The sequence below is a fragment of the Sciurus carolinensis genome, chromosome 11 (assembly GCF_902686445.1).
Source record: "Sciurus carolinensis chromosome 11, mSciCar1.2, whole genome shotgun sequence".
NCBI lineage: Eukaryota > Metazoa > Chordata > Mammalia > Rodentia > Sciuridae > Sciurus > Sciurus carolinensis.
Genome location: NC_062223.1, coordinates 133,659,027 through 133,672,199, shown reverse-complemented (window position 1 = coordinate 133,672,199; position 13,173 = coordinate 133,659,027). Strand labels below are relative to the sequence as shown.

General features: G+C 34.1%; 1 protein-coding gene across 1 annotated transcript in view; it reads left to right on the top strand.

Annotated features, from left to right (window-relative positions):
- Ncapd3 (non-SMC condensin II complex subunit D3) overlaps positions 1 to 13,173 on the top strand; it is a 72,567-nt gene that overhangs the window by 16,339 nt on the left and 43,055 nt on the right. Inside the window, exons 7-14 of the mRNA XM_047519706.1 lie at positions 91 to 152; positions 507 to 594; positions 3,155 to 3,285; positions 4,566 to 4,638; positions 5,363 to 5,488; positions 5,619 to 5,871; positions 6,456 to 6,512; positions 6,735 to 6,824. Coding sequence (XP_047375662.1) covers positions 91 to 152; positions 507 to 594; positions 3,155 to 3,285; positions 4,566 to 4,638; positions 5,363 to 5,488; positions 5,619 to 5,871; positions 6,456 to 6,512; positions 6,735 to 6,824 — 880 coding nt within the window. The remainder of the gene's footprint in view (positions 1 to 90; positions 153 to 506; positions 595 to 3,154; positions 3,286 to 4,565; positions 4,639 to 5,362; positions 5,489 to 5,618; positions 5,872 to 6,455; positions 6,513 to 6,734; positions 6,825 to 13,173) is intronic.

The following is a 13,173-nucleotide window of genomic DNA, read 5'->3' as shown; positions in this document are numbered from 1 at the left end:
AAGAATTTTAATTTGAAAGGATATAGACCATAACTGATAACTTATTAAGTGGGAAAAAAATCAGACCTTTTCTTGGTATTTCTCTTCCAGGTCTTCGTTACGTTAACTAATTTTGAACCAGTTCTTCATGAATTTAATGTTACACAAGCCAGGTGAGTCATTAATTCTTTCAGTGCTACAATTTAAATATTATATAGTAATTTTGCTCCAACAAAAGTATAAGTGCCATTTTATTCTAATTGGCAAATAGGTAGGATTTATTCATTTAAATAGACATTATTGATGAACTCTGGGATAGTATATACCTCCAGTTCCAGCTATTTGAAAGGCTGAGGCAAGGGGATTACTTGACTCCAGGAGTTCCAGGTCAGCCTGGGCAAGAGAGTAAGACTACATATTTAAAAATATATATATATTAAAAAATAATAAAAATAAGGCTTATAGGGTTAAGGAATATTCCTAGTGAAATCTTGTCCATCAACCATTGTTTTGCCTTTTTTCTTTAGAAATCTTAATGAAGCAAAGTACATGCCAGAACTGGCTTATCGTGGATTGTATTTGCTGTGTTCCCCAATTCATGGAGAAGGAGATAAGGTAAAGGAGGCAAATCACATAATGGAAAGATGCTAAAAGCATTAATAGCCAGATGAGATGGCACATGCCTGTAATCCTAGCTACTTGGGAGGCTGAGGCCAGAGGATAATGGGTTTGAGACCAGCCTGGGAAACTTAGGGAAACCCTATCTGAAATAAAATTCTAAAAAGGGCTGGGGATAATAGGTCAGTGGTAGAAAACCCCTGGTTTCAATCCCCAGTATAGGCACTCAGTGGCGGAGTGCATGGTCCTGGGTTCAGTTCTCAATACTGCCAAAGAAAAATCTATGATTTCACTTCCCAGGATTTCAGGTACCTATAGTCAGTTGTGGGCAAGAAGAAGGATGAGCATGGTAAGTATGGTACAGTAAGATTTTTTTTGTGTGTTTGTGGTACTGGGGATTGAACCCAGGGGCACTGTACCACATCCCTAACAATCCTTTCTTAAATTTTCAGACATTTTTGTCCAGTTTTACAGTTGTTCATGAAACGAGGGCAAATATAAAATCAGTTACTCTGTCATGGCCAGATGAGGAAATGCTGTTGTTTCTAATTCAGCACTATTGCTCATCCACAAGCTGAAGTTGAAAATTATACTTTTTTGCTAAAGGTTCAAGATCTAACTAAATTGCCAAGACTGTTCTCTAACTTCAATGCCCCCGCGGTCATCCTCCTGAGTCGTTGGGATTACAGGTGTGCACCCCTGTGCCCAGCTTCAATAAGATACTTTGAAAGAGAGCAAGAGAGAGAGATACACTACATTCTCTTAACATATTTATATATGTTGTTTTTATTGTTCTATTTTATTATGAGTTTTTCTTGTTAGTCTCTTAATATGCCTAATTTATAAATTAAACTTTATCTTAGGTATATACTTATATATAATATATGGTTTAATATTAAATAGTTTCAGGCATCCACCAGGAGGTCTTGGTACATATTCTCTAAATAAGAGTCAATTATTGCAATACCACCACAGGTCTTGGTACATATCTTCTGAATAAGGGTCAACTATTACAATACCATTTTAATTTAGTTCATTTGCAGCAACTTTATTATTTGTAAAATAAAAGCTATAACTATTTCTGTTTGCTGTCTAGTCTTCATTATCAAGTTTATATCCAATATATTTGATGACTGCAGGAAACTTGTAAGATGTCGGACAAAAACAAATGGTTTGGTATGAATTAAGTAGGAAGAACAGATAACCTTACTACACAGTTACTATTATAGAACTATTCATCAAATTGTTTTAAAAAGAATAGAGTCATAGAATTTTCTAGTTTCCCTTGGCAATTCATGTGTGCCTCAGTATATCTATTACTATTTATATTATTTTAATTGATATTCTACAGAAATTTTATAGGTTATCACTCCTAGTTAGCAATGATATCTGTATTCTGCCCCCAAAATTACCTTAATAGTTTTGCCAATAAGCATCATAGTTAGGGCAATTTCATGTAATTATGGTCTTACTGATTTTGGGGAAAAAGTGATAGGCCATGGTCCTGTGACTTTTAGTGGCTATTATACAGTTAATTTACAGAGGCAGTATATGGTGGGTTAAAAGATCTTGGAGAGTGCTTGGGGTTCTACACATCTGTGTTCAAATTCTGACTCCACTACTTAGTATCTTCGTATCCTCATATGAGTTATTCAGTCTTGTGAAAGCTTCACAGGATTAAATGAAGTTAAGCATGCCAAATGCTGAGTGCAATGTCTATTTAGAGACCTTTCAATATTTTATGATTTATTATACATCATTTCTATGTGATTGAACTTGGATGTAATTCACAGTTTTTTTAGTTTTCATGCCCTTTTTAACATTTTAAAAGATAAATAGGAAAATTCATCTTTTTAGATACCACTGTATCTCTACAAATGGTGTATTTTTTTAAATTGTTATAATATTGACCTGAGGTTAGGCAACTTGGTTTTAGCCCAATCTTTAATTACTTGTCTTTTAACAACCCACCTTTGGTGTTTCTTTTATTATCTGTAAAGTGGAAATTATACTTTGTCCTGCTTACTTCATGGAGTTGTTGAGAAGTTTAAAACTAAAAACAGTGAAGTCTAGTTATATATATGAAAGGACTTAATGCAACACCTACCATATACTTAGTTTTATAGTAAATGTTTTATTTGCCAGATGAATAAATTGTATGGGATAATATTTTGGAAGGTGCTTTGTAAACTTCAAGTAAGTGTAAGGTATTCTTTCCCTACTTTTTAATAAGGGAATATTAGAAGTACTGTTTACTATTTGTAAATGACAGTTCTTCACTTGCCCTAAATTCTGGGTTAGAATATGCAGGGAATGGGGAAAGAAACTAGAATGAGTTCTTATTGTTAATTTAAAGCAATTCTTTAACAGTGTTTACATTATGCATTTATTGAATAGATAGTAATTATCTAGAAACATATCCCCAGTGTTCAGCCAGAAATTCTTTTAACCCAGCCTCTTTTTAGATGGATCAAAATAGTTTACTATAGTCTATATATTGTTCTTGAGACCCTTGGACTGTCTCATATCTTATATTGACTTTTGTTTTCTCTTCTAGGTTATTGGTTGCATTTTCCATCAATTGCTAAATGTAATATTGATGTTGGAAGTAGAAGGATCCCATCGTGCCCCCCTTACTATCACATCACAAGTCATTAATCGTAGAAACCAGGCAGTCCAGTTTATTAGGTGAAGCACATAAATCTTGAATTTTTACTCTCTTTATCACATTTCCTCAATTATATGGACCCTGCACTAACCAGAATTTCTGACATTTATGGAGTTGGAACATGTGGCCCACTGGTGGTTTTGTGAGCCAAATAATTTGGTTTTTGTGGTCTGAGTCACTGTTGGTAGCCTCTACATTTTGAGATAGACAATAGCCTCTACATTTTGAGATAGACAATCTATACAATTCTTGTGCTACAACCATCCTCTAGCTTAATTCCAGTCACCTGTGTGATCAGTAACCGAGAGTGGACTATTGCCTCCTTTTTTGTCATTGTTTGTATGCGTTCACTTCTCCAACAGAGAAGGAAGTTGAATGCCTCTTCATTTCTGTTTCTAGTCTTTTTGCTTTGTTCCTTGCCTATTTCCCCATTTCTTCTCATTTTTCTATTCCCCTCTTCCTACAGAAGATACTTCTTAAAGGAAAAAAGTAAATTGCTTTTAGTTTCTTAGTTTCTCCCACAAGCTCCACTTAGAAAATCCCATCTTAACTTTATTGGGAAAACTCTGTGCTTGACTTTTCTTTCCTTCCTTCCTTATTTATCATGCAGTGTGGAAATGCAGAGGAGAAGTGGTGTGTACAAGTGAAAGTGTACATACCTTCAGATATGCAGTGTGTGGTGTGAGTGGAGATGTGGGATGTGGATGATATCTGGTCACTGAGCTAATATTCCTCACTAAGGAGTTTTAAACATATTAAACAACTGTTTTAAAAGGAAGCACTTTTCACTTAGGATTTGACAGTTCATCATGTTGACGATTACAATAATACTCATAGTGGTACAAATAATGCTAAAAATGGATCAAGTCTGGGCATTACTCTTTTGAAGAAGTAATGTTACAAATGCATTACAGTAGCAGCATTTCATTTAGCTGCCACGAGGTGGTACTGTGTCTTAATCTGTTCTTACATTTACCCTAAAAGAATATAGACTTTATTTTACATCTTAATATGAAATTTAATAATTAGTCTTAAGAGCTTTATGAAGATTGCATTTTTCCCTTACCTGACAATTCAAGTTCTCATCAAGGGCTCCCTTAACGGTTTTGTGCTCTGACATGTTTCCTTAGGATATACCTGTATTCTTTATTTTATTGAAATAATCCTTATAATGTGGGGGTAGATTATTTTTAATATTCAGGATTTCTAATAGTTTTTGAGGACAAAGTCAAGGGAAATAACTATTGTTGTGAAAAAGAGGCATATTGTGAACTGTTGGTGTGTCTTTTCTTTTAAATAGCTCGCTTGTGGATGAACTGAAAGAAAGTATATTTCCAGTCCTTCGTATTTTACTGCAGCACATCTGTGCCAAGGTAATATTTGAATTACTACTAGTAGCAGTAGTACTAGTAGTAATAGTAATAAAGTAATAAGTAAGTATATAACTATTGGGAAGATAATGCGTGCATGTATTTGTTTTTGGGAATGACTAGTTTTATTTAATACTAGATGTTTCCCAAAACAGTGTTTTTTCAAAAAATAAACTGTATATTTTGGAAAATATTAAATACAGAAACAAAATAGTATGATAAACCATAACATAAACATCACTGATTTTCACCAATTTTGTGTTATTTGTATACTCCTCCCAAACACATATGGAGTAAATTCCATCATATCTTATCATTTATAATATTTCACTATGTTTGCTTTGTAGGATAAGAATTTTAAAACCTAACCTAAACAAAACAGTAATTCTTTAATATTATTCACTGTCAACTCAATGTTCAGTTTCCATGAGTATCTTAAATTTACTTAACTGTTTGAAAAAATGATTCGTAGTTTGAAACCCTGTAGACCCTGGAGATCCACAGACTCTTAAACTGTATGCTAAATTTGTATCTGCATTTTTCTAAAGAAAGGATTTATGGTTTCGTTTTCAGATGGGCCTGAAATCTAAAATTTAGAAGTCATTTATCTAACATTTAAAGATTATTGAACTAGTTATATTCTCCAATGTTCAGCTTGTATTACGACATGTATTTCACTCGTCATAGGTGGTTATTGGCTGGACAACTTTTCTATTTTTGTTTTCAGGTAATAGATAAATCAGAGTATCGTACTTCTGCAGCACAGTCTCTGGTTCAGCTGCTCAGTAAACTTCCTTCTGGGGAATATGCTACATTCATCGCTTGGCTTTACAAATATTCACGAAGTTCCAAGGTAGGAGATACATCTACATGAAACCCTGGGTCCTTGCTCTGGAAATGTCTAGTGATAGCCAGATCTGAATGCAGAAGTGTTTCTTTGGTTCTCCTATCTGATGGTAATTCTTATGATTTTACTTTACCAGATTCCACATCGAGTTTTTACTCTTGATGTTGTCTTGGCTCTCTTAGAGCTGCCTGAAAGAGAGATGGATGGTACCCTCTCTTTGGAGCATCAGAAGTTCCTTAAGCACAAATTCTTGGTGCAGGAAATTATGTTTGATCGTTGTTTAGACAAGGCACCTACTGTCCGCAGCAAGGCACTGTCCAGCTTTGCACATTGTTTGGAGTTGTCTATTAGCAGTGCATCGGAGAGTGTGTTGGAACTCCTCGTTAATAGTAAGTAGGAGGGGCTGAGGGTGTATCTCAATGGTAGACCATTTGCCTAGCACATGCAAGGCCCTGGCTTCAAACCAAAGCACCATAAAAAAAGGAGAAAAAAAATCAAGAAATGGACTGCAAGAGGACAATTCTTGTGGCAAAAATAAGGAATCTGATATGATTAATTTTCAGTCTTACAAATTATTTTCATTATATTTTATTGTCTGATGACTTTTTTTGGGTAGGGGTATTGGGATGGAATCCAGGGCCTTGCACTTGCTAAAAACATGTGCTCTGCCACTCTTCTATACCTCCAGCTGCAAATGACTTTTTAAACAGGGAGGCCTGATTCATTTGAAAGTTCTTTGTAAAGAATTTCATATATTCATGTTTTAGAGGTACAGTTGTTGTCTCCCTTTACAGTCACTTTGCAGTGTGGGGCATTGGCATTATAGGGCCATATGTTCCCTTCTGGGAGACGTTATTAATTGTCAGCTATTTAGAATCTGTTGCTTTTTCTGATTATCTTGACTTTGATTCATCTGTAGATCCTTACTTAGGTTCATGACACTTTTCTCTCTTATATATCTGCTTATTTTTAGGTCCGATAGTTTCAGGAATAGGGATTCACCCTGGTACCTTACTGAGAAATTCATCAGGTAATGTATCACTATATTTTCAAAAAATAATAATTGTTTTAAAGACTTGCAAACATTTAAATGTTTTTTTTTCCTGCCACCATATTTGCCTATTTTGCCATTGTATTTTACTTTTTTATCAAAGAAGAAATAACTTAGTAACTTAAATGAGGAACATGTCTTACTGATACTATTAAAAATGTAACAAATTTTTACCTTAACTACTGCTTTTCTTTTTTCTAGCTTTGTCCTACCAGAGACAGATGTTTAACCCGTCTGAACCCCCAGGGGAGATCAACATAGACAATAGTGGTGAAGTAGTTGGATCTAGGGGTATGTCAGATTTTATCATTATCAAATGGGTAAACTAAAAACTTTTTATTTTTTTCTGATTAATTAATCCTTAAGAATTAAAACACTTATGTTCCTTAAAAGTAAAAGAATCTCTATTTTATCTTTAATTGATGTCTTTCTACTATACTGTATTTCACTTTGAGATAAAGAATAAGGTATTTCCTAGGTATCATGGACTAAACCCTAGTGTACTGTAACACTACAGAGAATATTAGCAAATATTTTAATTTCTCTTTAAAACTAAATGTTGTGTGGTGGTGCATGCCTGTAATCCCAGCTACTAGGGAGGCTGAGTCAGGAGTATGGGCGAGTTCAAAGCCAAACTCAGGAACAGTGAGGTGCTAAGCAATTCAGTGAAATCCTGTCTTTAAATAAAATAAAAAATAGGGCTGGGAATGTGGCTCAGTGGTCAAGTGCCCCTGACTTCAATTCCTGGTACCCACCCCCACCAAAAAAAAAAAATTTAAATGTTGCAAACTCTTGGGATTGCTGGCCAAAAAAAGAACCAGTTACTAGGGAAAGTTTAGTAGCAATTACATTTGTGTGTGGGAAAAAGTCACCACAAAGAAGGGGAAAAGATAAATAATACCTGATCTTGTTTCTTTTTTTGTTCCTGTTCATTTTTGCTGTCTTGTCAGTTTTACTTATGTCATTCCAGAATTCACTTAACAAGTTACTGTGCTGTGAACATTCTTTTTTTTTTAATTTGTTCTAATTAGTTACATGACAGTAGAATGCATTTTGACACATCATACATAAATGGAGTGTAACTTCTCATTCGGCTGATTGTACTTGATATAGAGTTGCAGGTGCTGTGAACCTTCTTATACAAGTTCCACACTGAAGTGGAACCACTGGGTCATATTGTACTTATGTTTAACATTTTGAGGAAACACCAAACTTTTCTGTAGTAGCTATACCGTTTTATAATTGCAATGAGCAACGTGTGACAATTTCTATTTCTCCATATCCTTACCAACATTTGTCATGTCTATCCTTTTTATTTTAGCCATCTTAGTGGGTGTGAAGTGCTATATCACTGTGGTTTTGATTTAACATTTCCCTAATGACTAGGTGTTTAGCAAATTTTCAAGTACTTGTTACTTGTATGTCTTCTTTGGAGAAATGTCTGTTGCTAAATTTTTAGCGGAGTTTTCTTTTGATTTTTGAGTTATAACAGTTTCTTTTATATATTTTGAACCCAAGACCCTTATCAAATATGTGTTGTTTTTTTTTTTTTTCTTTCCCTTAGGGATTGAACCCAGGATGCATTGCCACTGAACTACATCCCTAGCTTTTTAGTGTTTTATGAGACAGAATCTTGCTAGGTTGCTGAGACTATAGATTTTATAGTTCTGCATTAGCCTCCTGAGTTACTGGGATTACAGGAATGTGCTACCACACCTAACTCAGATATATGATTTTTAAATGTTCTTTTTCCTTTCTGTGGGTTGTTTTCACTTCATAGTGTTATTTGAGGGGTAAAACATTTGAATTTTGAAATTCAATTTATTTCTTGTGCTTTGCATGTCACAGCTAAAAAAAAAAATTTCCTAATCAAAGGTCATAAAGATTTACTCCTCTTTTTTTCTAAAAATTTCATAATTTTAGCTCTCATATTTAGGTCTTTGATCATTTTGAGTTAATTTTTGCATATGGTCTAATATTGGTTCATTCTTTGCATGTAAATATCCAATTGACACCACCACTTGTTAGAGAAAAGATCTTTGCAACTTGTCAAATCTAAGTTGATCAGAGATGTGTGAGTTTATTTCTATACTTAATATTATTCCATTGATCTAATGTCTATCTGTATGCCAGGACCAACCTGCATTAATTACTGTTGTATTATAGTGCAGAAAAGGAAAATTAATATTTTCCTCAATCCTCATGATTTCTTAGTTGGAATGAACTTCTGTAACAAAAGATAGATTGATGAGAAAAATTCATTTATTAATATATGCAGTGTATATCATGGGGGGGAGAAATCTTAAGGTGAAGTACATCAAAGCAGTGCCTTAAACTCTACTTATCTAACCTCTTCAACAACAAACAACATGTTTGTAGGAAAATACAGTGAGGGGGAAAAAAGGCAGTTTTAAGTTCCTTTGCAGATTCCTTTGGTGCTGTGTGCTATAAGAATCCAGAGTTGTCTCCAGTAGAAGAAAGTTTATATCCTTCCTTCATGTACAAAATGGGAAGGATAAAAAGGTTTTCCTCTTCTTAATGCTTTTTTTTGTTTTTCATTTTTTTTTTTTTTTAACTGGAGTCTGAACTCAGGGGTACTCAACCAGTGAACCACATCCCCAGCTCTATTTTGTATTTTATTTAGAGACAGGGTCTCCCTGAGCTGCTTAGCACCTTGCTGTTGAGGCCAACTTTGAACTCAAAATCCTCCTTCCTCATCCTCCTGAGCCCCTGGAATTACAGGCATGCACCACCACACCAGGCTTGCTTAATTACCTTTATCTCAAAAGTTTTTCTTTCAAAGAGTCATTAGGGTAACATTCTGGTTTCCTTCAGAAATAACTCTTGAAATCAGGAAATATGAGTTCTACATATATGTTGTTTTTCAAAATAGTTTTGATACTTAGGGGTCTGTCATATTTCCATATAAAATTTAGGATCAACTATCAATTTCTACAAAATATGCCATCTTATATTTTCAAAGCGATTGATACATAGATCAGTTTGGGGAGTTTGCCATCTTACTGTGATAAGTACCCTAATTCTTGAACTTTGGATGTCTAATTGTTTGGGTCTTTGATCCATTTTGATTTGATTTTTGTGCAGGGTGAGAGAGTGAGATTGAATTTCATTATCTTACTTATGGATTTCCAGTTTTCCCAGTACCATCTGTTGAATAGGCTATCTTTTCTCTAATGTATATTTTTGGTACCTTTGTCTAGTATGAAATAGCTGTATTTATGTGGGTTTGTCTCTGTGTCTTCTATTTTGTACCATTGGTCTACATGTCTGTTTTGGTGCCAATACCATGCCATTTTTAAACTATTGCTCTGTAATATTGTTAAGGTCTGGTAGTGTGATGCCTCCTGCCTCACTCTTCCTGCTAAGGATTACTTTGGCTATTCTGGGTCTCTTATTTTTCCAAATGAATTTCATGATTGCTTTTTCTAGTTCTATGATGAATGTCATCTGAATTTTAATAAGAATTGCACTGAATCTGTATAGCATTTTTAGTAGTATGGCCATTTTGACAATATTAATTCTGCCTATCCAAGAGCATGGGAAATCTTTCCATTTTCTAAGGGCGTCTTCAATTTCTTTCTTGATTGTTCTGTAGTTTTAGTTGTAGAGGTCTTTCACCTCTTTAGTTAGATTGAGTCCCAAATTTTTTTTTGGTTTTTGGGTTTTTTTTGAGGCTATTGTGAATGGGGTAGTTTTCCTCATTTCTCTTGTGGTGGATTCGTTGCTTATGTATAGAAATGCATTTGATTTGTGGGTATTGATTTTATATCCTGCTACTTTGCTGAATTCTTTTATTAGTTCTAGAAGTTTTCTGGTGGAATTTTTTTGGATTGTCTAAATATAGAATCATTACATTGGCAAATAGTTATAGTTCGAATTCTTCTTTTCCTATTTGTATCCCTTTAGTTGCTCTGGCTAGTTTCAAGGACTTTTTTGAATAGATGTGGTGAAAGAGGACATCCCTGTCTTGTTCCAGTTTTTAGAGGGAATACTTTAAATTTTTCTCCATTTAGAATGTTGGCCTTTGTCTTAGCATAGATAGCTTTTACAATGTTGAGGTATCCCTACTATCCCTTGTTTTTCTAGTGTTTTGAACATGAAGAGGTGCTGTATTTTGCCAAGTGCTTTTTATGAGCCTATTGAAACATATGATTCTTGTCTTTAAGTCTATTGATGTGATGTATTACATTTATTGATTTCCATATGTTGAACCAACCTTTCATCCCTGGGGGTGAACCCTACTTGATCGTGGTGCACTATCTTTTTAATATATTTTTGCATGTGATTTGCCAAAATTTTATTGAGAATTTTTGCATCTGTGTTCATCAGGGATATTTGTCTGCAGTTTTCTTTCCTTGATGTGTCTTTGTCTGGTTTTGGTATCAGGGTAATACTAGCCACATAAAATGAGTTTGGAAGGGTTCCCTCCTTTACTAGTTCATGGAATACTTTGAGGAGTGTTGGTGTTAATTCTTCTTTGAAAGTCTTGTAGAACTTGACTGAGAATCCGTCTGGTCCTGGGCTTTTCTTGGTTGGGAGGCTTTTGATGGCATCTTCTGTTTCATTGCTCGAAATTGATCTGTTTAAATTGTTTTATGTCTCCTCCATCAGTTTGTGTAGATCATATGTCTCTAGAACTTTTTTGATATCTTCGAGTTTTTCTATTTTATTGGAATATAAATTTTCAAAATAGTTTCTAAGTGTCTTCTGTATTTCAGTAGTGTCCATTTTGGTATTTCCTTTTTCATCACAAATTTTAGTAATTTGAATTTTCTTTTTCTCATTGTTAATGTGGCTAAGGGTTTATCAATTTTATTTATTTTTTTCAAAGAACCAACTTTTTGTTTTGTCAATTTTTTGAATTGTTTCCTTTGTTTCAATTTCATTGATTTCAGCTCAGATTTTGATTATTCCCCGTCTTCTGCTACATTTGGTGTTGATTTGTTCTTCTTTTTCTAGGGCTTTGAGATGTAATCTTAGGTCATTTATTGGTTGATTTTTTTATTCTGTTAATGTATGATTTCAGTGCAGTAGCACTGCCTTCATAGTGTCCCAGAGAATTTGATATGTTGTATTGGTGTTCTCATTTACCTCTTAAGTATTTTATTTCCTCCTTGATTTCTTCTTCTATCCATTCATCATTCAGTAGCGTGCTACTTATTCTCCAGGTGTTGGAGTAACTTCTGTTTTTTATCACTGATTTCTAGTCTCATTCTGTTGTGATCTGATAGAATGTAGGGTGGTAGTATTTCTATTGTTTTTTCGTATTTGCTGAGAGTTGCTTTGTGGCATAACATATGGTCTGTTTAAGAGGAGGATCCATGTGCTGCTGAGAAGAAAGTGTATTCGCTCAATGATGGATGAAATACTCTATATATGTCTGTTAAATGATTCTATTACTTAATTCTGTAGTTTCTTTTTTAGTTTTTGTTTGGAAGATCTATCCAATGGTTAGAGAAGTGTGTTAAAGTCATCCAATATTATTGTGTTGTTTTTTATTTGATTCTTGAAATTGAGAAGGGTTTGTTTGATGTGTGTAGATGCTGCATTGTTTGGAGCATATATATTTACAATTGATATATCTTGTTGGCATATGATTCCCTTAAGCAGTATGAAATGTCCTTCTTTTTCCCTTCTGACTAACTTTGAAGTCTGATATGAGGATGGAAACCCCCTACTTGTTAACACAGTTCATGTGAGAGATGTTTTTTCTCAACTTTTCACCTTCAGTCTGTGGATGTCTTTTCCTAGAATGTGAGTCTCTTGAAGACAGTATATTGTTGGGTCTTTTTTTAATCCAGTCTGCCAGTCTGTGTCTTTTGATTGATGAGTTTAGACCATTAACATTCAGGGTTATTATTGAGATTTGATTTGTATTCCTGGTCATTTTGGTTTTTAACTTAACTTAGTTTCTCCTTTGATGGATATTTCCTTTAGTGTAGTTCCTCCCTTTGCTGGTTTTCATTGTTTTTTTTTTTTTTTTTCATGTTTCTCATAGAATATTTTGCTGACAATGTTCTACAGTGCAGGCTTTCTAGTTGTGAATTCTTTTATCTTTTATTTATCATGGAGGGTTTTTATTTCATCTTTAAATCTGACACTTAATTTTGCTGGATATAAAATTCTCGGTTGGCATCCATTTTCTTTCAGAGCTTGATACATGTTATTCCAGGACCTCCTGATGTTGAGGGTCTGGACTAAGAAATCAACTGAGGTCCAGATTGGTTGCCCCTATATGTAATTTGATTTTTTTTTCTCACAGCCTTTAAAATCCTATCTTTATTCTGTATGTCAGTCATTCTCATTATAATGTGTGGGTCTGCTGTAATTTTGTATTTTTGGGGTCTTGTAAGCCTCTTGTAATTGATTTTTCATTTCATTCTTTAGATTTGGGAAGCTTTCCGATATGTTTTTGAAAAGATTGTGCATTCCTTTGGTTTGTATCTCCATGCCTTCATCTATTCCCATAAATCTTAAAATTTTCATATTTTCCAATATTTCTTGAAAGTTCTATTCATGGTTTCTTACCATTTTCTCTGTGCAGTTGACTTTATTTTCAAGAGTATATATTTTGTGCTGGCGATATAGCACATCACGTAGAGTGCCTGACTCGCATGCT